Source organism: Neodiprion pinetum, chromosome 3, assembly GCF_021155775.2.
Source record: "Neodiprion pinetum isolate iyNeoPine1 chromosome 3, iyNeoPine1.2, whole genome shotgun sequence".
Classification (NCBI taxonomy): Eukaryota; Metazoa; Arthropoda; class Insecta; order Hymenoptera; family Diprionidae; genus Neodiprion; species Neodiprion pinetum.
In genome coordinates, this window is record NC_060234.1 from 29679486 (window position 1) to 29704339 (window position 24854).

General features: G+C 37.1%; 4 protein-coding genes across 10 annotated transcripts; 1 reads left to right on the plus strand and 3 right to left on the minus strand.

Moving 5' to 3' along the window:
• Positions 1-4305: 4305 nt before the first annotated feature.
• Positions 4306-5999, minus strand: Bka (FCF1 rRNA-processing protein Bka). Its single transcript, XM_046618800.2, has 5 exons — positions 5550-5999; positions 5362-5444; positions 5022-5093; positions 4627-4936; positions 4306-4527 (listed from the first exon to the last, which is right to left on the minus strand). The coding sequence occupies exons 1-5, from the start codon at positions 5550-5552 to the stop codon at positions 4384-4386; spliced, it is 612 nt and encodes a 203-aa protein (XP_046474756.1). The 5' UTR covers positions 5553-5999; the 3' UTR covers positions 4306-4383.
• Positions 6000-6011: 12 nt separating this feature from the next.
• On the plus strand, positions 6012-15117 carry Pgant7 (N-acetylgalactosaminyltransferase 7). Of its 4 annotated transcripts, none has more exons than XR_006882339.2 (13): positions 6012-6228; positions 6619-6792; positions 7084-7289; positions 7518-7684; positions 7831-8038; positions 8201-8377; positions 8455-8698; positions 8822-9043; positions 9137-9235; positions 9326-9451; positions 9656-9797; positions 11847-12293; positions 12499-15117. XR_006882339.2 is itself a non-coding variant. In XM_046618748.2 (12 exons), exons 2-11 carry the CDS (start codon positions 6637-6639, stop codon positions 9794-9796), a joined length of 1746 nt encoding a protein of 581 aa, XP_046474704.1. In that variant the 5' UTR covers positions 6012-6228; positions 6619-6636; the 3' UTR covers position 9797; positions 12499-15117. The 4 variants fall into 4 exon arrangements, 2 of the variants coding, with proteins under 2 accessions (XP_046474704.1, XP_046474703.1); XR_006882340.2 differs by having other exon boundaries at positions 12206-12293; XM_046618748.2 differs by lacking the exon at positions 11847-12293.
• LOC124215380 (endothelin-converting enzyme 1-like) lies at positions 11021-15510 on the minus strand. 3 transcript variants are annotated; one of them, XM_046618720.2, is made up of 15 exons: positions 15369-15510; positions 15029-15237; positions 14620-14909; positions 14234-14455; positions 14019-14132; positions 13730-13871; positions 13437-13576; positions 12990-13253; positions 12796-12899; positions 12642-12700; positions 12503-12554; positions 12350-12417; positions 12126-12256; positions 11886-12050; positions 11021-11269 (listed from the first exon to the last, which is right to left on the minus strand). In XM_046618720.2, the coding sequence occupies exons 1-15, from the start codon at positions 15371-15373 to the stop codon at positions 11078-11080; spliced, it is 2157 nt and encodes a 718-aa protein (XP_046474676.1). In that variant the 5' UTR covers positions 15374-15510; the 3' UTR covers positions 11021-11077. The 3 variants fall into 3 exon arrangements, 2 of the variants coding, with proteins under 2 accessions (XP_046474676.1, XP_046474679.1); XR_011176716.1 differs by having other exon boundaries at positions 11131-11269; positions 11886-12046; positions 15029-15485; XM_046618723.2 differs by lacking the exons at positions 11886-12050; positions 12126-12256; positions 12350-12417 and having other exon boundaries at positions 15029-15485.
• A 434-nt stretch (positions 15511-15944) lies between these two features.
• CCT4 (chaperonin containing TCP1 subunit 4) lies at positions 15945-20423 on the minus strand. 2 transcript variants are annotated; one of them, XM_046618752.2, is made up of 10 exons: positions 20103-20423; positions 18951-19003; positions 18756-18845; positions 18417-18668; positions 18225-18320; positions 17975-18136; positions 17499-17843; positions 17130-17381; positions 16259-16547; positions 15945-16157 (listed from the first exon to the last, which is right to left on the minus strand). In XM_046618752.2, the coding sequence occupies exons 1-9, from the start codon at positions 20209-20211 to the stop codon at positions 16302-16304; spliced, it is 1605 nt and encodes a 534-aa protein (XP_046474708.1). In that variant the 5' UTR covers positions 20212-20423; the 3' UTR covers positions 15945-16157; positions 16259-16301. The 2 variants fall into 2 exon arrangements, with proteins under 2 accessions (XP_046474708.1, XP_046474707.1); XM_046618751.2 differs by having other exon boundaries at positions 15945-16547.
• Between the last annotated feature and the right edge of the window lie 4431 nt (positions 20424-24854).

Genomic DNA, 24854 nt, shown 5'->3' on the forward strand with positions numbered 1-24854 from the left:
CTTTGCGTGCCTCGGGACACTCGTACTTGTTACTTTATAGACTCGTGCAACAGAAGCATCCCAGCACGCTCCTAGATGTGTAAATATAAATACCAACGTATACATGGAGAGTTTCACCGTATTAACGAGAATTAATTTACTGCAATGATTAACGGAATTGTATTAAACGATTATCGCCACGCTTTGATCAGCTCAATTGAGATAAATCTAGGAATTAATTATTAACGCATTTTTCGATTCGGAGAACCAACCTCAACAGGTTATATCATAAGAATGTGCAATCCCGCTCATTGAGACACGCGAAATTTGCAAATTCATTACGGAATGGTCTTATTTCTTACTCGTAATTTCAATTTTTTCATCTATAAACATACATACACATAGACCACACTATGACAATTATAATTCTCTTTTTCTTTTCGGTTTATAGTTTTCTATTAACCTTAATCCCTTATGCACCTGACTACATATGTTTGCCAGTAAACGTCAGGGGCCACCGAGTTACATTAAAACGTTAGAATTATGTGGAAGCATTTCACCTCCCTGACATTTACTACTCAATCTTAATACTTAAAATCTAATAAGTTTCCTTAGTCGCACACCGCGCATGCAGACGCGTATAGGTATACGGGCATTCTTGATGCATACATAACCGCGGCTTGGTCCATACCTACCATCTCATATTATACGAGTTGTCTGGACGTTGCACCACAAGTCTAGGCCCGGTTAGACGCACCGAGTACGCGTTCTACATCTTTACGAGCGCACATCCACAACTACAATTTGATAGTTCTTCAACGGACTTGGACGTATCACAACTGCTAACAAGTGCATCAAGTTTCTTTGAACTTTGCCACAGGCTTCCTAACAGTGACAACTCACTTGCGTATGAAATGGAAGGGGCGATAAGACGTGGCATGCAAAAGTACCCCGACTGAAAAATTTTGTAGAATATACATACTTTCGCGTCTAAGAGTTGAAACTATCATCTCCTGGTTTTCGCACATCTTTCACTGGCATAATGGCGACGTACATTTATAGTATATAAATAATATGTTAATACATTCCAAGTAAACGGTGGCTGGCAAGTATGTGCGGTACCAGGTTAAACGTTGATTGGTGAAAAGGTGAACCCAATCAGGGTCCTTTGTATTTCCGAGAATCGTTCGAGTCCGTCCAGTCTAGTCTACATCTGTTCTCGCGTGTGTAGCTTCCCTCCTTCCCCCCAATCCCCTCATCGCCGTTTGGGACCTTCGAGGGCCCGCGTCTCACCCTACGACCCGTATCCACCATCACCTTCATTCTCTACGATTGGATGTACCGTATAGATCTAGGGCTCATCCGAAATGGAAAAACCAGTCCCAAATGATCTATTGACGGAAGACGATGTTTGAGTTATTCGGCCAGGATTGTGTTGCACACGTATATTGTAAGGTATGCGCCGCTTGTATGCCTGCACATGTAGGTGTACATACCTACAAGATACTAAATTCGAGCCTTTTTTGCTCTGCGTATTTCGATTCACGCTTCATTTGTAATTCACAGCCTTAATGTCGTCTCCGGATTATCCTGGATGGATGGGAAAGCGATTTTTCCAATAATATCAGCAGGTTTCCGAGTATTTGAGTGAATAGGAAATCGAATGATGTACGCATTTTCCAATTTCATCTTCTTAATTGTTTATTATGAAGATTTTATCACACGAACATGAATTTCTAACAATTAGAGTTCGTTAGAGGTATATGTTTCTAAAAAATTTCCCACCGCTTTGACTCTTGATGCGTAAATATCGTTGAATGCATTTACCTACAATGTATAATGCAACGTTCGGTTTTATTTGCTTCTTCACTGATAAGCAGATACCCACTTGCCATGGATGCGCAATTTGCATTCATCGATACTCTTGGCGTGCATAACAATGTCCTTGCCGAGCGAATCAATCCCAATGCGGGAGTGCGTACATATATACTTACATATAAATATACCTATACGTATTATACTGCATTGGATAAACGGATAATGTTCTCAGGTAGATAAAAAGGGTTCACAATTCTTCCGTAACGAGGATAGGTATATAACTATATACCTATATATATATATATTTTTATATATATAATATACCTATAGGTACATACCGTAGTGCTGGTCAATTTTAACCAAATCGCTTACATACTAGGGTCAACGCCTCTGCATACCAATTATACCTGTCTGAATGTACAAGGTTATTCGCCCCCTATCGCGCCGTTCGGCCATAAACGCGCTGCATCAATCCAAAAACAGATCCAAAGGCGAAAGCTGCGGTTTGCCCGTCGGACCAACGGTGAAACAGAGTCTTACTGTTCCACCTTCTAAGTAAGCCGGTAGGTTCAAAAAACCACGCCGACATATCTTCTCCGCAGTTATTCGACCACAAAAGCTCCACCAACGGTTGGACGATCTATCAGCTTTCGGACGGGTTTGGCTTTGAACAGCATCCGCAGGACCTGGCACCCGGCTGTTCGACGCAGAATGTCGCTCCGGGTCATAAGATAATTTGCGGCTGTAGTTAGTTTGCCCGCAGTACGTAGGAAGCCTCGTTCGTATCGGTTCCTACATTCTATGGTGCCCCGTCGTCGAAAAGGTTGAAAGTTTGCACGCTTGTTGGATATTCGCTGTAAAAATTTGAGGGGACCAGTCTTAAGGTAGCGCGCTAACAAATACGCGGAAATCGAGGAATACAGATATTTCCCATCTAACATAAATGACCAAGCCGTTCGATGGTCTGATTTCATTTTTCAATCTTCGGAAATCAAGCTGCAGTTTTTTCGATACTACTAACAGCAAATTATTCATTAATAAATTCCAGTTATGTAGAACATTTAAAAAGGGATTACTACCAAACTTGAGATATATTTTAATCTTTGTTGAAAAAATATTCTTCATATTTGCACCTCGTTTATCAAAGATAACTTAATACTGTGATCAGCGTGTAGAAATGATGGACATGCCGACGATACAGATGTATATTTACGAACACGTGGATGTGGCTCGGTTATAGGATATACTAAGTACCACATATTTAGTTCGTTTAGTTTCTTCGGTAAAGAAGTTATTTTTCTTTATATCGTGAGAATTCACCTCTGCTTTGTTCTCGTTATTTTTCTCTACTTTATTTTATAATATATTTTTTTCTTCTCCTTCTCTTGCAGAAAATTTGCACCGACACGCGACGTTCGTTGCTGCAGCGTTCGAAAGGGTTCGAGACAAAAGGGAGATGGCTATTGTCGTCACATGTTTCACTGCAAGTTTAGTTCGTAGGTAATTCAGCTTCGTTCGGATAACGTGAGAAATAACTTTGGCGTAGGTACGTTGTACATATGGATACAAGGTTCTTGTACGAAGGTTAATGGAAGGTCGATACAGCGATGCTTGCCTGAAAATTCCATCGCAATTTGGGCTTTCCTATAACGCGGTACAAGCTGCGTGTCCACCTTCTTCTTCAATATTGTAAACGGTTATTTACTTTTTCTTTTCTTTTTAACGACAAATATTCATGAATAATGTACCAAGGTAGGCCAACCAAGAGCACGAATATTTTCATTTCATTGTTCGGTAGGTAGATCTATACCGGTATAATAACATATAACAGCCAAGAGAAAGATTCGATAAAATCCGCTGATCGCGGTGAGTTCCGAACGAGGCTACCTAATACCGTTAATTGTTAGTTGACCTCAAGATTATTACGTGTCTGAGCTGAGTAATTACTTTGCTCATCAATTAAGACCATCCTTAGCACTCACTAAAATATATTTTCTCACATTCTCTTTCCATTAGTCAAAAATTTACATGGCATGAAACCTTTATCGAATTAACCGCATGCGGACATTCACGTCTACACATTGAGGATACTCTTTTTTTGTTCAGTGATTTTTGATTTATTGCTCAGCTTCGTTCGCCTTTCATTTAACTGTCTCAAGTTTCAAGCATAACTATCATAATTGTACCGGTAGCTCTCCCAAGACTGGAGCCAAGATCCGCAATAAAAGATTAATTTGTGTCTAGCTACAATATTTCACAAAAAGAATTTACCAACAACTGCCATTGCAGATGAAAAACAATTTGCGATGCGAATAACAGTGCTGATAATCAACGCTGATTGTGCATTCGCAAAGGATGAATGTCCCATCGATGAGACGTAAGCTGCAAAGAACATTCGCCTCATGTCTCCTGCCGCCATCTCTTGACAAGTGCGGAAAAGTCAGTTGTATTATGTTGCCCTGTTGGCGAGAGTTTATAATATATGTAAGAATTTCAGGAGTCAAATGCTTTCAGTGGCAGTAATATTTTATTATAAAACATGAACGACAGCAACGTTTAAAAAAAATTGTTATGATTATCTATTGTCTATGTTTTAGGAGCTCCATACGCATCAGGCATCCTTTCGATCGTGTAACGATGTTGAGAAACGTACATTATCGGAACCCCAGGAATTTTCCGAATTCTTCTTTTCAGGTCCTTATCGTTGGTCGCAACAATGTAACATTTGTGCTAGAATCAGAACCACGGTTTTCATTGCAGTGTTGAAATTAGCTGATTTAATTAATTTCTAAGGTGAAAAACCACGAGCGGTATTCACTCAATTATTACCTGTGTAACTCTGTTAACAAGACAGTCATCCGCATATGTTCCTTTATGCATACAATGTACTCTTTCAAATCTAGGATCCTTGATTATCTTTAATGCTATTTTGTACTTTGCTCCAAGTTTTTCCAATTCTGCCAAAACACAGTCTGTTATGTACGGTATACATTTTGCATATAGGCAGTCCATCATATTTTGCACTATATCAAGTTTATTTTTTATGGAAAAGTTGATGAAATTCGTATCAATTAAAATGTGATACGGTGGACCAAGTTGCGTATTATATTGGAAAAACAATGCCGAGGATTGTTGGGGGCTGAAAGTACACGAAAACAAAAAACAATAATCTATAGTTATTTCTCTCACGTTCGATTCAGATCAGAATAATTAATTTTTCTTACGCTTCTTTGATTTTTATCTCCGTTAGATCTTCAGGTTTCTTTTTTCGTGGCAGCGCTCGCTGTTCTAATTTTCTGGGATTAAAATTGAAAAAGATGAATATATGAATAAATTTGTGTAAGTTGAATGTAGCAAATAAATAGGTACCAAATTCCAGTAAATTACAAAAATGGACAGACTTTGTCCTAGTTGTATGGATGTAAATTGTAAAAGTTAAATGAAAAATGTTACGAAAACTTGCAAGCCTCTGAATAGGCAAATGCTCGACAAGATTGAAAATAAGATTTAAAGAATCGGGACTTTTGTTCCGTAGTTTACTTTTTCATGACCTATGAAACTTACATCCTGGAGTCGCTTGGGCTGATCATTTTTTTCATTTGTGCGAATCTTTGCATCACAACCTTACGCGTTTTCTTATTCTTTCCCTGTAAATACATAACCTCAATTATTACGTTTGAAAATACTGTGCAAATTTAACATCAAATTTCTTTTATTACAGTATTCAAAAACAATACATAATGTGCGCTTACCATTTTGTTAATTCAGTTGCGGAGAGTTGCTTAATGGATTAAAAAAGTGTTTACACAATTTTTGACGGGGCCAGCCACGAGCACCTTGTTTAACACTAAGGTTAGTTTATGTCCGCCAAATTCAGCCTTCAATTTTGCAAATCCAATAATTTCTGAATGACTTGAAATCTAGTGAAAAAATTGTGAACCGAAAATATCCTCGTGTTGATGCCAAATCGGAAACTTTGCAAACAGTTTAGTAAACAAGACGTGAACTCGACACAGTTTATTCCTAACCTAAAAGTGAACGTGCTTAAATATTTCGACCCGTGATTTCGACAAGCGAAAGCTAGATCGAAGTTTACACCCGTGCGGTTAAATGCCGTTGGAAATGTCGTTGCTCGTTAAATCCGTGGAGAGAATCACGAGATGAGAGACAGTGAAGGGAACATCGGCTACTGTGTATATGAGGAAGACAGATGAATAAGATTCGCACGAAAGGTCGAAAGTGGGACGTTCATTGATTCACGTGTGTTGAATACGTGTACTATGTAGTAAGTGTACAGTTCATCGCGTCGATTTCGGCAGAAGCGACACGTCTGCTTTCAAGTTTCAGGTGTCCGTTTATTATGGAAGGTGGAAGTATTGTTTGTTGAAAAGTATAAATACTAATCGTAGTATCCTACCGATCAACCCAACAGTAAGTCTGAATCTTTTTCTCTACAATAAACTATATACTCACTTCCGCGAAATAATATCTATAGCGCAATATGTCAATGTTCACAGCTACTTGGAGGTTAAATCGCCTGACAATCTGCCATTAGCATATTTTTATTGCCTTCTTTTTCCGTATAATATTTTCTTTAAAAACTGTGATTTAAAAGAATGAAACCTCACTCTTCTGTCAGCTTGTAACTCCAAGGTATCCGTAATTTCCGTTTAATTCCATTTTCTCGTATTATTTTGTACTATACTAATTACAATATTTCATATAATATCAGAAGCCTTTCTGAAGAATTCAAGCCATCCGAATTAATAATATTACATACTTGCGATATCAATGAAAGTAATGCACCATTTTTTCTTACAGGTCTAAGAATTATCAAAAATGCGGATCGTTCAATTGAAGAGAACCCGTTTTGTCAATATTTTGCTGGGTCTAATGTTGTTTGTGATAATTGTATATGCACTTTTTGTGTTTTCATCCGATGACCAGCCTAGCAATCTGAAAAACTACTGGGCTGCGGCATCTAAATCTCGACAGGTACACAGACAAGCTTATATACTCTCTACAATGCACTTGAAAATATTTCTCAGTCAAATGCAACTCAGATTATGAATTTTAAAATTTGAGTTTTGCCCAAATCATCTTATTCTACAGTTTAACGCGCACTAAAGATGTACAGAAATTGTTACATTTTATTTCAGTGTATATCATGCACGAAGATTATCTCATAAAAGCATTATAAAAAAGTACTATTATGTTCGAAAATGGAACAAATGTAGTTATTTTATCACCTACAAAGCCAATTTGCCACTTCATACTTTTTTTCAGTTACCAGTGATCAGTGATGACTTAGGAAACTTTGAGCCACGAAATGTAGTGGTGAGAATAGGCCCTGGTGAGGAGGGTAAGGCTCACATTTTGAGAGAAGATCAACAAAATGATGTACAGCAATCAGAGTCTGATTATGGCATGAACATGGTTTGTTCTGATGAAATTTCTTTGGATAGATCTGTTCACGACACCAGGCCAGCCGAGTAAGTAATTCAATTAGTTATTATAGCCTGAGCATCATTTTTATTTTAGAAATTTCAGTAATTGAGTAATAAAAATACGAAGGAAGAAGTGAAAGCCATACAATTGAGTTATACGATGAGAGGGGAGTGAGAACAGTAGGAACTAGTGTGATACATAATAGTTGGAAGATCCTCTATAAAAGTTTCCTATGGTTAAAAAGTAAACACTGGATTTTTTATTAAATTTAGGTGCAAGCGTTGGAATTATGCAACTGATTTGCCAAAAACCAGCGTTATTATAGTATTTCACAATGAAGGATGGTCCGTCTTAATGCGTACCGTACACAGCGTGATAAATCGAACACCACCAGAGTTTTTGGAAGAGGTACTTTTGGTTGACGACTATTCTGACAAAGGTTTGGACAAAAACCGAATTTTTTTCCTACCAATGAATTTTTAAGTAAACATTAACAACTATACGCTTCTATGATTAATTGAAAGTTATCAAAAACTGGTAACAGAATAATTATTGTACCATCCTAGCTCCGTTGTGAAATTTCAGACAATTTGAAAGGCGATCTGGAGTCGTACGTCGAACGATGGGATGGTAAAGTACGTCTCATACGAAATCATGAGAGACAGGGCTTAATAAGAACGAGATCCAGGGGAGCCCGAGAGGCTACTGGTGAAGTGATTGTGTTTTTAGATGCCCATTGCGAGGTCAACACTAATTGGTTACCACCATTACTTGCACCAATATATGTGAACAGGTAGATAATAAGTTTTCATGAAAAATTCAGACATTTAATCTGTCGAAAATGTACTTCAAAGGAATGATCTAGTACCTAACTCATTGGACATTATAATCACCTGAAATTGTGGATTCCCGATTCGTGAGAATGTGTTTCCTAACATTTTTCTTCTGTAACTAGCAAGGTGATGACTGTTCCGGTGATCGATGGAATAGATCACAAGACTTTCGAATACAGGCCAGTCTATCAGGAGGGTCATTTGTATCGAGGTATCTTCGAGTGGGGAATGTTGTACAAAGAAAACGAGTTGCCCAGGAGAGAGGCGAAAACACGCTCGCATGATAGCATGCCCTATAAGTACGATTTCAGTGCAAAATTACGATGCCAAATAAGTATTAGCTAAAACTCGTAATTCCTTTATTCGCAAATTTCAGGTCACCAACTCATGCCGGGGGCCTATTTGCTATCAACCGTGAATATTTTCTAAGTCTGGGTGGTTACGACGATGGCCTCTTGGTTTGGGGTGGTGAAAACTTCGAGCTTTCTTTCAAAATATGGCAATGTGGAGGCAGCATTGAATGGGTGCCTTGTTCTCACGTCGGGCATGTTTATCGGGGCTTCATGCCTTACACGTTTGGTAAACTGGCTCAAAAGAAGAAAGGCCCTCTGATCACGATTGTAAGCATTGCGTGTTTTGTGCATTATCTATGTCTATGCTATAAAATATGCTCACTTCGTAAGTGTACAAATGCTCATATTGTGTCTACGATTCATCTGATTCAAATAAAATGATTTTTGCAGAATTACAAACGGGTGATTGAAACTTGGTTTGATGAAAAGCACAAGGAGTTCTTCTATACAAGAGAACCCTTAGCAAGATTACTCGATCATGGAGATATCACAGAGCAGTTAGCTATGAAAGAAAGGCTACAGTGTAAAGACTTTCAGTGGTTCATGGATAACGTGGCCTACGATGTACTTGACAAATATCCAGAATTGCCGCCAAATGTTCATTGGGGAGAGGTAGATAAGATCATCGAATTACTGTTCAACTTTGCGACTGATTACTGGTACAGGAAATATTCGTCACTTGATTCAATTCTTGGTATATTTTAGCTTCGCAGTGTTGCCACTGCCTCGTGTCTGGATACCATGGGTCACCCTCCACCTAACCTGATGGGGACTTCTCACTGCCATGGGTTTGGCAATAATCAGGTAATCATTTTCTCATGGATTCATTACTTTCTACGGAGTGTTCTTTGTCTATTTCACTTGTTTCATGCCAACCAATAACAAAACTTTCAGCTCATAAGACTCAATGCCAAAGGGCAATTGGGTGTTGGAGAACGTTGCATAGAAGCTGATGGAGAGAGTGTAAAATTGGCGTTTTGTAGGCTTGGGACTGTCGATGGACCCTGGCAGTACGACGAGGTAAGTTTACAACAGTTTCAGTGTAACTTACCTGCATATATTGATTAATTAGATGGATATTTCCAGTTCTTCCAGTGTTGAACTGGAAGAGTTATGTTTCTTATTTCTTTACCATTTGACCATTGTTTTAAATCCAAAGTTTATGTCACAATCTAAACTTATTTGTCCTTCAAAAAAATATGACCTCTTTCCTTTTCCTTGTAGAAAACAAAAACTCTTATGCACAGGGTGCATAAAAAGTGTATGGCATTACATCCCCAGACACAGCATTTATCTTTGATGCCCTGTGACGTTAATAATACTTATCAACAGTGGACCTTCCATCAAATGCATCCACGCTGGTGAGGTAGGTTTTCCTCATTGTCCTTGTGCACAGGAATGGAGTGGGTCCGAACGTTGTTGTCAAGTGTACCTCAAATCATTCCGTTCTATCGCAATCACAACCATTATTCAGAAAATATTTAGAATATGTTGTTCTCAGACGATCAGAGTTCACAGAATTTTTCCTTTTCAGCAGCTTAATCAAATTCGCTTTTTTTGCAAGGACCTCTTTGGACAAACTACGTATATACGCGATCGAACAGTCAAAATTATTTGGTTCATACCTAGCCTAAATGATTACAGTGGACTGTGATCAACGCATTTGAAAAACGTGATTTCAATTTTCCTATGATATTCCCGTTTTTTCTCTTTTTTTTTCTTTGACAAATCCATATAACCATCTAATATTCACGAATTTCGAGAATCAAACATCCTAATAAAATTTGATTTCAATCATAGAGAAATTGAAGGCAAACCACGAGGTCACGAAGTCATCTATATTTAGATTTAGACAGTACGTGTTTATTTGCCAGTTAACTCGGAATTGATAATGAGGTTAAATCGATGAAAATTGTTCTAGACTTTTCAGATCCACATATTTAGATTTGGTACAATCTAGATAAAAAATAATTTTTCCTGATCATCGTTTCGTAAGTACTTAAGTGTGAGAGAATATGATGTACGCACACAGATTTATATATGTATTTGGCCTTGGGCATCTAGAATATTCGTTTCGTTTAATTATCATATTTATTGACTTGACGAGTCAGCAATTGTGGAAATTTCCTCAAATGACAATAATTGACTAATTCTATATATACTGCGTATATTCATATCCTATTTAAAACGCATTTGTTTATACGCAAAAGCACGCATTTATACATTTATCTATAAGATGCACAAATGAATTTAGGGTTGATTAATTTTAATTCTTTACGATACACGAAGATTTTATCCTCCAGATCAGTTGTGGTATTTTGGAGGTTGAAGAACAAAACGTGATCATTCGGTAGCGGTAATAAATGCTTAAGGAAATAGGCGGTAGTACATTTCCATAGAAATTATTAGACTGTTGTAACGTGAGAGTGTTGAATATTTTATTAAAATGAAATCACATTTTTATTGAACATCGCGTAATTTTCCATCGATTCGTCCGTCTTCAGTTCCCAATATCCCGCTCAAATGTTGGCAGTTGAAATATTAAACGCTTGCGGTGGCAAGTGGTTCCAACTTATTTCATACATTTTTCACTATTTATTTGACTAATTTACTTGATAGTAATATATTGCACTGGTGTGAACAGTATTACCACAATATGCATATGTCTTTGTCTGCTCGCTCCCAGGAGTTCATTGCATTCGTTCGACTTCTGCTAATCATCTCATAACAATGCCAAGTTTTGGCAAAATTTTCCATATTCTGTATCGGTCCCAGTATGCGATATTTGTGGGGTGCGTGTTTGTCGCTATGTTCTGTTGCACCTGTGTGGCACCAAATCTGTAAAAAATATTGTGAGAATCAAAATCTATCGTGGCATTGTCTCTGAAAACTAATTTCAAATACTCGGAATAACATTTTACTGTGTCTAGAACTCAATCTTTAATTTCATGCAGTCTCAGCAATAACATTTTTTGAAAATGCGGAATATCACTAAATGTGGTAAGTTCAATTTAAGGGACGATTTCGTGGTTGACGTGTATATCTCCAAATATCTTAGTCTACGTATCTCAAACGCCAAAATGGAAAGTCCATTTTATACGCAAATCTGAACAAAAATGCTCCAATGCATTTTCATTTGATGCAAAAATAAAGGAATGGCATTGATTCTGCGAAATCGCAATAGTAAATTCGTAGAATTTGTGCAATTTCTTTGTTCTGTCAAATGAAAACATGTTGAAGTGTTTTTGCTCAGAATTGCGTATATTTTCGGGTTTGAGATATGTGGACTTCGATATTTGAAGATATATACGTCAACGACGAAATCGAGCAGGGCATCCCCGGAATATTGAATTATTAAAGATTTCAAACCTAGACCTAACTTTCAAATCACACAAATTAATCAAGTTTTTTTCAGGTTTAAAGGAGGAACATTAAGTTTTTCATCAGTTATTACCGAAGCAAATGCCAAGTAGAAATATTTGTCTGACATAAAATTGTTGAATCTGCTCCAATGATATAAAGCCAGTAGTTTGTTTCTCTCTTTTGTAAATGCTCTAAAGGCCGCTCTCAATCCAACATTGTCGGCAATATTTTCGGATAACGTGTACTTGCCGTCTATCTATTGATGAGACAATGACTTCTGTACCAAGTTAAGTTTAATTTAATTTAAATAATGAAATGGTAAAATCTTTACAGTTGCTTTAGAATCTCCCGAAATGTACTGGTTATATTGTTTGATGAAGCATTTTATTTTTGTCGCGTATACTTGTTCAGTTGACTGGGACCACCAGCCTTTCAATGAGCCTTCAGCATCCAATAATCGTCCTGAATACATGAACAATCGATTAACTTCTCGCGAAGGGTATGTAGTTACATATTTTATTTAAAATAAACGTTTTCTACGGTCGTTAAAATTACCTTGGCTGTCGAACGCGTGTGTAAGTTCGTGTGCCATTACTGAACCGATACGAGCGTAGTCGAAAAAACTGACGAATTATTTTAAAATAAAATAACGTGTAAGTAGTTGAATTTATAACGGATTATAATTAATTGATTACGTTCTTAAGATACCTTCCACTATTGCCAGAGAAGAATGGTTCTGCCATTGTGCTGATGGGAAATACTGTTTTAACAAAGAATAGACACCAATGAAGGACAAAGTGGGATCACGAAGAAACGTAATTGTTGAATTACGACATGTAGTACGTACGTATTCTATTATTTATTCCGTTGTAATAAGCGTTGACGATTAGTGGTGATTGCGTCCATCTGGAATGGTCGATTAATTAGGCTTAAATACTGAGATTATTAAGTTTTTATTACTCTTATTTGTAATGTGATTTTATTGATCCTATTATACACACGAATTTCTATTTCGGTAGGTTCGTAACTCCGCGAAATTTTTCCATTGACTGAAACTTCGAAGTCTATTCATATTTCCAAAATGGTCGTACCTGTAAATTTTCAGCTAAAACGAATTTTCATTATTTGATTTTTTTGAAACCATGCAATCGTCATTCACGATAGATTTCTAACTTCTTGATTCTAGATCATATACCTTTCTGTAATACTGATCCACTTGTGATTCAGTTTTTAAATAATCCGGGCTTCCAGTTAGTATCAGTATGCTATTCAATTTGTAGATTGCATAATTTTTGGTAAAGTCGTCCATCCATTCTGCCTCATCTATCAATTCTTCCAAAGCGTCTCTCAACTTTTCCATCATTTCCTGCGCCCTTTTGATTCTTTCTTCGCTAACATATTTTTCTCGGTATTTTTGTGCGACGGTGAAGCTCAGTCCGATTTTCGGAAAATCTAAAACCTTCAGCATTCAACAGTTGACCAGATGTTTGAAATTTAAAAAAATATAAATTCTTTAAAATTAGTTCGGCACTGTTGAGTACCCCATCAGTTCAAACAAACTAAAATTGTACTAAGAAATGAGACGCACAATCGATGGTCGAATGCAGCGAAAATAAAACATTGATTTATCACGAAATTAGACCTTGTGGAGACAATACTTCCATGTTGGATAACCTGGAGGCACGTATCCGCGATTTATGTAGAAATCCATTGAAATATTGTACATTTCTGATGACAATTCAGGTGCCATAAAAGTGACCATCCGACTATAGACGAAATCATCTGGAAATTATTCGTAATTTCTTTTACTTCGATATTAAAATTATACCAGGAATATTCCTTTATTGTTATTCTATTTTACTATAGTAACTTCGAGGAAGAGATTCGTGATGCGACCTCGAGGCTGGTCGCATATTTTTATTTCGTTGTACTTACTCAACAGCTCCTTTCCCGTTTCGTGCGCGTATATTAACAAGTTACGCAACAGACTTCGATTCGTGATAAAAATCTGCGTGTCATCGTTCACTTTGACCCTAGACTTTTTGAAGACGATCTGTAGATACGTTCTCCAATTAATCTGTATGATTGGGGAAAAAAAACACTACGAATAAAAAATTTATGACAGTTTTGACAACTTATCAAAGCTGGATTATCATTGTGCTTGATCACGAAGATGGAAGAAAAATAATCGAAAATAAACAAATACAGATTCTCATCCGCTCACCGTGTCGGTAAATTGATCCAGTACTTCGTCTGTCCAAGCTTGTAATTTTGCCAACGTCGTACTTCCTACGTTAGGAATATTAGTCTTCGCGGTATCTCTGCCGTAATTTAATTCCTAAGACAAAACCCCAGGGATATTTTTATTATTCAATAATTCTGATTGCTTTAATCGAAGAGGATCTGATCAATCAGAAAGAGGTATTTTGAATACGGTACCTTTGGATCCGCCAAGACGTTCATGAATTCGTTGATACTTCTCGCTTTCGCGCTGATTTCATAATCGCTGATGTCACTTTGAGTAAAATCCCGCAATATGATCATAATTTTTGACAAATATTCGATAAAGGTAGAGTCGGTTCTACTGGAAAAATCATTGTCCAAAATCCGTACTGGTTGTCGCAGCAATGCAGTAGGCAATGTCAAATCATCGTGCTCGATCTAGATGGGTAATATTTTTTCACTTGTGCCGCAACAAGGGGAACTTCGGTTATTCTGAAGTATTTCTCTTATACGGTACGAAATGCTTATTGTTGTACAAAATGCACTTGAAACTTGAAATTTGATTTAAAAAAGGCGACGCAGAATTATGCTCTAATACATACATATATCGAAGTTTTCGTTGCATTCCATATATCAGTTCGAACTGTTAGTTTGAAAAAAAATTGCACGCCATAATTAGCAACGAATCTAGCCATTCTTCGCCAATCGGCCGAAGTTATTTTAGACATCGTACTCTCCTCATTTTTTTTCGGCCAAATTTCTTCCAATACTTTTAACATTGGTGAAATTCCTCTCCTATCACGAGTTTTTGTATCTATACAAGCTGCGTACATGTCCTGGGCTTTTACAAAAGACTTTGAATCTCCCACAGATCTTTCGTTCTCCAATAATTCTGTGGATAAATATGCATAAAGTTTGATTTTTTTTTAATTCCATATGTCCAAAACCATAAATAAATTATTTTACGTTTAGCATCTCCAATTTTAATTTGTCATTCAAACAAAAATGTACCTTTCAATCGTTCATCGACTTCTCTTTGCAATCTGATAAACCCGTCCCAAATACTATACCCCTCGGGGACAGGATGTACATTTTGAAAATTTCCACAAGCAAAAGTGTAAAAATCATCACAGGGATTCTTTGAATAATCCACGTATGGAAAAAGATTATCCATCCGTATCAGAAAGGGCAATTGAATGAAAATGGTCACGACGATCAACCTTGAAACGCGTAAAGAAGACGAATAATGATTAGTTTTTTTACAGACCATGTTGATAACGTTGGAATAATCACAGAATCTGATGATGTTGCGTAGAAAGAAATAGAAAATCGAATTAGGATCTATAAGTACCTCATGGTGTGCAAATTTGTGGCTGACAATGAATGTGTATTATTCGTATTCCTGCACTGCTTTACTGAAGAGCACTAAAACATTTTTTCCAGTGAATCCCTTCCACAAACCCGCAATTTGCGACCAAACATCGTCAATGTTATGAAAATACGCGGAATGTATCTAAATGTGCATTTTCTTATCGCGCCCAAGTATAACTGGATTTACGAATGAACAATACATAGAGCTCGAAACTGATTTTCATGTCACATTCACACGACTCTATAGAAGTGGTGGTCCATATCTAATCGCTGAAATTGTTACGTTTAAAGAACGGAAGCGACAGAGCGATACGCGTCTACTCCCGCTGATTCGTCTCGTACTGTTTAAATGGAATCGTAATTATGCTTCTTAATAATCTAACGTGTATAAAAGTAATATGTAAAAATTCTGGAGTAATTACTACTGCCCATTATGATAACAAAATAATTTTTCAATTGAATACATTCTTTTGGTACCACAAATATTAGAAATTTTTTGTTTTCTGCATGCTACGACTTAGGTGGGAATGAAACGGTAGATGTATGTAGTCCGAAATATTTTTAAATTCATTTTATTATATAATCTCATATGAATACAAGAAGTGCATAAGAGTGAAGCATTTAACGTAGCTTTAGTTGGAATAAGAGAATCGACTCCAAGACGTAGATCCTCAGTAATATGTCGAACGTCAACGTATCGATATCGATTAATAATGAATTGTGTAAAGCGTTATTCTCGGGAAAAGCCAATGCAATGGTATGGTAAAATCTGTAATTAGAAGAGAAAGAAACAACCAAAGTCTTTTTTCTCCAGATTCAAACGAACGAATAAAAAGTTACTTTACGAGCATTGTGATACATTGCACTTACAATGCTGATGAACATATCGCGCAATCATGTTAAGGCTAACAGTTTACTGCATGGTATTAATGATATCGTCGATCTTCAATATACTACGGACAGTCTCCGAAGCCAAGGTAATGGCGCTGGTCGAAACAAGAAGAGGTTGAACGACGTTTTCTTCCCAAATATTCGTTATTGCGCCCTTGCGAACATTAATTCCTGCCAATGTTTCACCCTGAGCATGCCTGTTGCGAAGCTCAGTGACAGTGGCGATTGAGTTAAGACCTGCGTTCTCTGCTAAGGTTGACGGAATCACCTACAATATAGAAAGATGAAAATAGTATTATTAAAAAATTTGATGTACTTTTATCAGAGTCTGTCAAGTACTGTATTGGCCCGAGTATAAGTCAAGGTTTTTAATAACCGACTTTACCCTCAAAAATTGTACTCGACTTATATTCGGAACTTTTTAGGGGATTGCACGATCAATAGGAAACTCCCTCATCGTCCGATAATCGTAATATTTTAGCAATGCAATGCATATTCGTGCACTGCGCGTGCGCGCCTAATCTCGAAGATCAAAACTTCAACTTCAAATTTTTCAAAGCATTAGTCTGAAGTGGGGATAAACAAATTGTTAATTATACTTTTCGTGCGTACAATAAAGCTGCTAATTGAAATATACCTGAAGAAATGGCTAATTTTGTTTGACTCAAGTTCAATTTATTTTATGCATTTAAAAAAAACTGCATTATAAATAAATATCCACCTGTGATACTAGGTAATTTGCTTCTGAAATTCAAATTATATTCGGTTCCAAAATAAAAAACTTTGTAAATCAGAGGTCAAAAATTAGGGGTCGACTTATATTCGAATCAATAGAATTATTTCAACAAACCTCAAGGGCGTTAGCAAACGCTCTGAAGCAGTAGGCGTCTGTCCCACCGATCGTCTGGGCATAAGCAGCAAGTTTGAGAGCTAATTCAGTTTCCGGTGCTCCGCCACCTGCAAGGAGTGCTTGCTGTTTGACCAGGCAACGAACTACGCACAATGCGTCATGCAGAGATCGAGCAGCCTCTTCCAGCACCAGTTTATTGCTGCCTCTAACTAATACGGTAACTGTACGACCTGGATTTTGGATTCCACTAATCTGAAATAAAACCACGCAACATGTAAGCACGTAATTTTTAGCAAGTATTTACTATCAGAAATTTAAATTAACTTTTGTAAACAGGTTTCACAAGGAAGTCTTGACCAGAAAGCTTACCTTGACAAATTTCGAACTTCCAGTTTGAATTTCTTCGCAAGTATCTGCACTCACTAGGTTCTCAGGTGTAAAATGATCAAGCGAGGCGATTGGCCTGCAGCCCAACGTCTTACAAACGTAAGGAATGTCCTCTCGTTCGACATCTTTTATAACCATTACTTTGATCTTGTCGAGGAAATGGATGGCAAGATCGCTTATAGCATCTCGAAGAATCGATTTTTGCACAAGAAGTACGTTGCAACCGCTCTTTTTTATTTGCTTAACAATATTCAAGATATATGCACGCTCTTCTTTCAGCACACGGTCCATTGCAGAATAATCTGATACAATAACGTTGTGGTCCATCTGTAAATTATTATTCAATTTGTTCACTCTTATTTAAATAGTCGAACTGTAACAGATTTAGACGGAGTTAGTCATCATTTAATAGTAATTACAGAGTGTAATAATTAAACTCCTTAGCTGATGTGACTTACGTCGGTCTTTGGTGGTGAAATGCAGAACTGAATTAGACCGATCCTAGCTTTATCGATTCGCTTTGGCCCATTGACGTTACATGATTTTTGCGTGAACACTAATCCCTGAATGAGTTCCGTGTCCTCAGTTGTACCACCGAGTTTTTTGATGACTTTGATGTCCTATCAACATAGTTCAGGAAACTTAGCACCCTGTTATATAAATCCAACAAAGATCCAATTAAGATGTGTATAAAAATGAATTACTTACTTTCAAATCGACAGCAGCTTCCATTCCTGGTTCGGTAATTTTTAGAACTGCTGTTACAGCCAATGGCGCGAGATAACTTGATTGTTGAGAAACTACCTAAAAATTCGAAACAAGATACAGTATATATAAAACTTGCAAGAATCTTATTACTTGTAATTGATGTCAGCATAATGAAGTGAATTTCGAAACTACCTTCGAGTTCAAAGAGGTTGCAGCACTTTTGATCAATGCCACACGGTCAGTTAATTCTATAGGGTGAGAAATTTCCTTTAAAATTTCAACTGCTTTCAAAGCTGCCTTTTGGAAAGCATCGCTTATCGAAGTTGGATGAATTCCTTTATGCAATAGTCGTTCAGCAGCCTCTAGTAGTGCACCAGCAATTATTACGACGCTCGTAGTGCCGTCCCCAGCTTCGGTATCCTGAGCCCTGGACAATTCTACCAACTGAAGGAGGAAAAAAAAATTCAAATCATTGCTCATGCTGTGTCTTTCACCAACAGAAAGGTATTTTAGGAAATTCATTCAACTAACCATTTTGGCTGCAGGATGTACCACATTCATTTGTTTTAAAATCGTTGCACCATCATTGGTAATTGTGACTTCACCGTTACCAGCTTGGATCTGTAACACAAAATTTCATGCAATAATTACCAACTAATTTTTATTCTTGCTTTATTGGATAATTTTGTTTATTCTTTTTACTTTTTGTCGTTACTTTACACATACCATTTTGTCCATACCACGTGGACCCAGACTCGTGCGGATGGCATCACTCACAGCTGAAGCATCATAACATAGTTATAATTAGTTCAACAGGCACATAATTCGAACATAATATTTTTGAAGGCATGATACAGTTTGATTGTATTTTTTCATAGCCAGATATTATTAATGACTAACGAGTTCTTTCGATAAACTTGAAATCTTTCATTATAGTAGAAATACTATTCGCAATCACAAAAGTGTTGATCAAATCAATAGTTTATTTGCACTGATAACTTAAAAATTCATAACTTTAGCAACAAGGATGATTGGACCTAGTTAATAAATCATTTGATAACTTTCAGAAATCAAGTTATGTACAAAAAAAATCCAGAGCTATGTCAACCAAATATTTTAATCATTAGGTTTAATTTCAAGAACAGGAGAAAGCGATTATTTAATTTGAAGTTGACATAATTTAAAAAATTTGAAAAACAGAATATTAGAACGAATACAAATTAATTTCCCACGCATAAACAATGAAGAATCTTTTTAGCAAGCTTGTTCTAATAAAAATTTTCTATGTGAATTCATTCCTACAATAATGACAAAAAAAACTTGGCCATTGAAGAACCAATATGTATTGTTGAAACTTCAAAAATATGATCCAAAATTAAATAAATGCATTCACACGTTATACCTTCTTACAGTAATTTTACATAAAGATGACACAAAAATGAGATGACGTTTATCAATACAAGTTTTTTGATACGGTGTAATTCGATTAAATCAGTGATGAGACAAAAAAAAAGGCATATTTTCTCAATTTAGCGGAACGGGCGTGTGTTATTTTGTAGGTTAGGTTAAATTAGATTCAAGATTTGCGGAAAAAGTAAGACGAAGGAGAATTTGGAAAAATGTTGATACGAAATTTCTAGGATTTAAATTTAAAACCGATGAAATTTTTTTCAAATCCCATCATCTTACAGATACTGTGAAATGATTATCTGAAACGGAGTGTGGTTGAAGAGGCTGTAAAGTCACGCGTGGGCTCCGCGACTTATGTCCATAAATGGTGATGTCATGATGAAGAGATCAGTTTATGGGAATTTGGATATTAGTGATTGATATTCTTTCTGTTTATTTGAGCACTAGAAAATATAATTTTTGACACACCTTTAGCCGCGTTGATGTTGCTGGCACGAATATCGGCTGGTTTGCTTTTATCTTTATAAGCCTGACCAAGGGCGCGTCGCCCGTCGCCGGCAGCCGTGATTCCGGTCATTTTTATGCTTTATTCGAAGTTAATTTTTGAAATTAAAGATTTTATGATCACTGCGAGACAGCTACAGACGTAAATCGAAGCCACGCTAAGTCCGTATTTATAGGGCGAATACTGTACTTCAGTAATAAATAACTTTTAAGTGGGACGAAGAATACTTTCAGAAACACGAGGGACGTACTGCGAGAAGGTTCTGTTTCCAACAATGAAAGTTTTCCGTGGCCTCATGCAGCGGACTCGGAGATGAATTTTGGAACAGCGATTGCAGTTTGTCAGGGTACCAGTAGAGAGCGGTGCATGACGAACGATGAAGAAATTGTTTAAAAATTCATTCGTACCTTACAGTTTCTGCCATTAGATGACTCTGGTGATGCCGACCACATAGAACGCGCGAACATTGAAACGAGACTGCAATAATCATGTTCGTTCGGATTTTAAGAATTTACAAATATCATAAGTCAGCTCTGTTCAAATATGCCTTCTATGATATTGAAATGGAAACTTTGTATTGCGTATATTGGAAACGTCTAATCGAAATTGATAGAAAGTGTTTAATGTAAATTTAACGATCATGAGACCTGTACCAAATACCAGAAAGTCGTTACAATAATAAAAAAAAAAACTACGTCCTGGCTCTGGAGCCATAGGGTAGCCATAATTTCTTCAAACTATTAGTTGAAAATTATGCAACACCTGACACAGGCGTGCTAGATTCGTACTGAAGTAGCTTCTGAAATTCATGCTCGACCCTGATATTTATCATTTAAATTGATCATCGTTGCAACAAATGTGCCAGATGTTATACTCGTTTTCATTCCGATCACAAATGATTTATTATACGCCTGAATGACACAAGGACACTGATCCCGAGCTTTAATCTTGCACGCTGTGCGAGAGATGAACGCCCAATTTTATATTTGCTCACCGCTGTTGCTCGATTACAATCTTGTCATGTATCGTTGCCCAGATGTTGCGTCAAGGATAAAGCACTGACATAACGTGACCAATTTTTTTTTTACTCAGAAATACACGGAATACTTGCTCACAAGCGAATCATTTATCTGTGCGTACAGGATACTAAATTTAACGCCACTCGAGATTACCCTCCTCTACAAACTTTTGAGGACTGATTAGAATTTCTATTCTCCGTTTTTAATAGGATAAAATTCAAGTTACTTCAGAAAGATATAGGTAATAATTGCGCTTACGATTCGGATCAATGATTTGTTGGTGGAATGTATCAATCGCTTTGAATTCTTTTTTATTATTTTTTTTTTTTTGTGTTGACAGGTGGACGAAAAATCTTTTACTACAACTGAGCAGAAATGTCCCGTATTCAATTTGTCGGAAACTAGCCGATGTGAAGTGAACTGGGCAAATTTACACATATAATCAGCAATAATGATTTTTACGTCTGTAGAAATTGTTAATTACTCGTTGAAAAGCGTATCTGGGTAGCTTGTTGCGTTCCATACATGGAGTGTGACTTGACTGTATATCGACGACGAATCAGGGAATCAAATCAGGTTTCACTGTAAAGAACCTGCATTGGTAATCCACTACCGAGTAATCCAAGTAACATAATCAATTTTCAAAGCACGTTCAATTGACCTTCAGATTGCTATCATCAAAGTATGGAGGATCGAAATGCCCCAAGAAGGAAATTGAAAGATCCGGCTGCGCCACAGCTGATTCCGGATGCGGGGGGCAAACAAGAGCGAGTCTTCAGCCAGTGAATGTGAGCAATGCCTGCATGAATCAACGAAGCCAAGATACAACAAAAGGTGGGTTTGTCGTTATCTGACAATTAAGGGCCGAATATTGAACAATTTATGTTGCGCTCAGGAATGCAATTTCTGTTTGTAATGCTGATCCATGACGCGTGATTTAGAATTATTATTGCTCAGCGGTATAGATAATGGTTGCGTAGATCGCGTCACGCGACATACATAGCTAATTGTGTATGCAATGAGAATCCAAGGACTCTGGCGAGGAAAAACCATTAAAAATAATGTGTGCACTCGGTTTTGTACCACATACAGTGCGATTGGACTTCAAGGAATTATTTTAGAACGTACTATCTGCTTTTCTGCATATGCGTACTATCCTGCAGTTAGAAGGTAGTGTTTTGATCCTTTAACAATAGTATAATAAGCATCAAAGGTTAAGCAAGTAACAGGGTTTTTGAGTTTTCACAAATCTCAATATATGTATATTACAACTGGTACAACAAAGTATAAACGTAATGCGATATTTAAAAATGCCAACAGTATTTACGTGTGAAGTTTTCGATCAGCAAACAGCTTTTGGTGATTCGGTACGAAAATTCATTATCTTCTGTTACAGAAAGTCAAAATAAATTCAGAATATGTGGATATGCAGTTTTTTTTTTTTTTTTTTTTTTTTTAGAATAAGGAAAACTGTCGCAAGAGGAAATGAATTGAATACGTTGAGAATCAAAAATGGAATACCAAAGTACACCGTGTGATTTAACAATCGGCTCGATTCGTGTTACGAGCATTAATGCAAGCCGCTTTAAGGAAAGATACTCACGTACCCTTCTGAAATAACTTAACGTTTTTCAGTTTCACATCATGCATCGCATCGGCTGAAACTTGTTTGACTTCACATGTAAATTCTTATCTTTTATCAAGCACGTTAAATCAATTCTGACTTACAACCTTAATGCGTACATAGGTATAATACGAGTCGTAAACTACGATGAAAGATGCCAGGAATATGCCATTGAACATCGTAATTCTTAATCTCACGTAGCGCAATAGAAATGAGTTATATAAGTATTAACTTGAACAAAATCGGAATATATTTGTTTGTTTGCCATTTAAAATTTCGATGCCAATGAATCTTCGCAAGTTTTTTCGGAGCATCGTCAACGAACGATTCAGCCTAGTTCCTGGCGCGGTAGCCTGGTTCGTGTTCCATAAAATGTTAACATCTGCGAAAACAAATGATTTCAATTCATCACAGTAGGTATAGGTATAACATACGCAATACTCATGCATTGTGGCTCCGCAGAATGTTTTCCGGTAACCATTATATTGCGATCAAGCTAAAGAATTCTAGTCAAACATGGTTTATTAACAGGATTTTATTATTGTTACCCTGCAAGATTTTTACGCCTTCATCTTCGGCGGCATTCCTGACGTTAGATTACCGAGCATGTATGTTGCTACATTTCTACGTTATCAGCGTAAGTAAAAGCCGTGCTCAGTCCGTGTCGCTAGCGTTATGCACTTATTACGCAGCAGCTGGTACAAAACAGTCTCCAGTCGGCGGGAAAACACTTACTTTTGCCGTTATCGGGTTGATGTGTAAGGTGTACACAGTAAGTGATCATAGTCTAAACGGTTACTTGCCATAACATTTACAATTGACTTCATTTTAAGTTTCTTCACTTTTATGGTCAGGCTTTGGTCTAGAATATGGCTTGCGCATGAACGTAACCGGCTTACATGTTTCAGAGGTACAAGTGTGAATTATTTTTTAATACAGCTGATTCTCGGCAGATGCCAGGAAAATGTTTTGCGAAAGTTTCTGAAGGGTGTTTCACATAAGATAAAAGCTTTTCGTTTCATTTTTTTTTTTTTTTGCATCCTTCCCGCTTTGCCAGTCGGACGCACTCGTTTGTGAGGCGAACACGAGTTTCACCGGCGATACGTTGTACATATATTTTCAGGGATAACACATCGCATCGACTGCTATTTCAGTGAGTCATTTTTACCTCACTCAAGTGAATTGTTCGCATTGCAATGCAATAACATGTCAATAGTGCATTTGTTCGTCGATACTACCAGATCAACTAAACTTGCAACTTTTGAGTGTTCATTAAAAAGCATGGAAAATGTTTGTAAGAATTCAGTGGATTAGTTTCTTCGCGAAGGCGATTTCCCCAGTGAATTGGCATTTTATTTAACCCGAGATCAAGCGTACGCGGCATGAACGTAATTATTTAACAGAAAAATTCCAGATGACTATACAGATTATTCATTTTCTCGAGGTACTAAGGTCGTTTTAATCCTCATCTTATAGGCGGACGAATCTACGTGTTGAGAGCAGGAATTGCTTATCTTCATAAATGTCGAGATCACCGGTTCTACATGAGTACAGAGCAGTCTAAGTGCGGTGATTGAAAGCGTAGCCGTCTGAGACTATTCTCCGTGCCGCAGTACCATATATGTTAGAATAAGCGCACCAATCCAAAGTCTGAAGCTCAAGTTGTTATACGCAGGATATCTTCATAGAAGAACAAACATTCTCTCATTAATGGTCGAATTAGAACGCCTCGAAATTAGAATTGCATATCGGTAACAATATCATAGTTACTCAAACAAGTTTAATCCGTTCCAGTCCGTTACGGTCAGCTGGTGGACCAGTAGCCGAATTCCACCGGTGACTGTAAACTCGCAGTAGTCCAAAATGAAACGCGAGTCCGAACCTCATCCCTGAGGAAAAACAGAAACCTTTCGACCCGACGATTATCTCAAGGATTTCAATGAGGACCCGTCCAGTGCTTGACGGTTACTCGGGCTTTTAAAAAGTTATCACGGCGGCGGTGGCTGATAAGGAGGACTCCGTTCCACTACGGAGTAGAAGATTCGAATCTCCGGTAGGCTTTAGAGGAGCGT

Coding starts and splice junctions, on each gene's coding strand:
- Pgant7 (XM_046618748.2), top strand. CDS start 6,637: ATGCGGATCGTTCAATTGAAGAGAACCCGTTTTGTCAATATTTTGCTG. Junction 8,378..8,454: donor CATGATAGCATGCCCTATAA/GTACGATTTCAG, acceptor CGCAAATTTCAG/GTCACCAACTCATGCCGGGG. Junction 9,452..9,655: donor GACCCTGGCAGTACGACGAG/GTAAGTTTACAA, acceptor TTTTCCTTGTAG/AAAACAAAAACTCTTATGCA.
- Bka (XM_046618800.2), bottom strand. Junction 5,094..5,361: donor AGCCCAAGCGACTCCAGGAT/GTAAGTTTCATA, acceptor TTTTAATCCCAG/AAAATTAGAACAGCGAGCGC. Junction 4,937..5,021: donor GAGATAAAAATCAAAGAAGC/GTAAGAAAAATT, acceptor GTGTACTTTCAG/CCCCCAACAATCCTCGGCAT.
- CCT4 (XM_046618752.2), bottom strand. CDS start 20,211: ATGACCGGAATCACGGCTGCCGGCGACGGGCGACGCGCCCTTGGTCAG. Junction 19,004..20,102: donor CAACATCAACGCGGCTAAAG/GTGTGTCAAAAA, acceptor ATGATGCTTCAG/CTGTGAGTGATGCCATCCGC. Junction 17,844..17,974: donor TTTCACCACCAAAGACCGAC/GTAAGTCACATC, acceptor AATAATTTACAG/ATGGACCACAACGTTATTGT.
- LOC124215380 (XM_046618720.2), bottom strand. Junction 12,555..12,641: donor CGGAATAAATAATAGAATAC/GTACGTACTACA, acceptor TTGTTAAAACAG/TATTTCCCATCAGCACAATG. Junction 12,418..12,502: donor TTCTCTGGCAATAGTGGAAG/GTATCTTAAGAA, acceptor ATAATTCGTCAG/TTTTTTCGACTACGCTCGTA.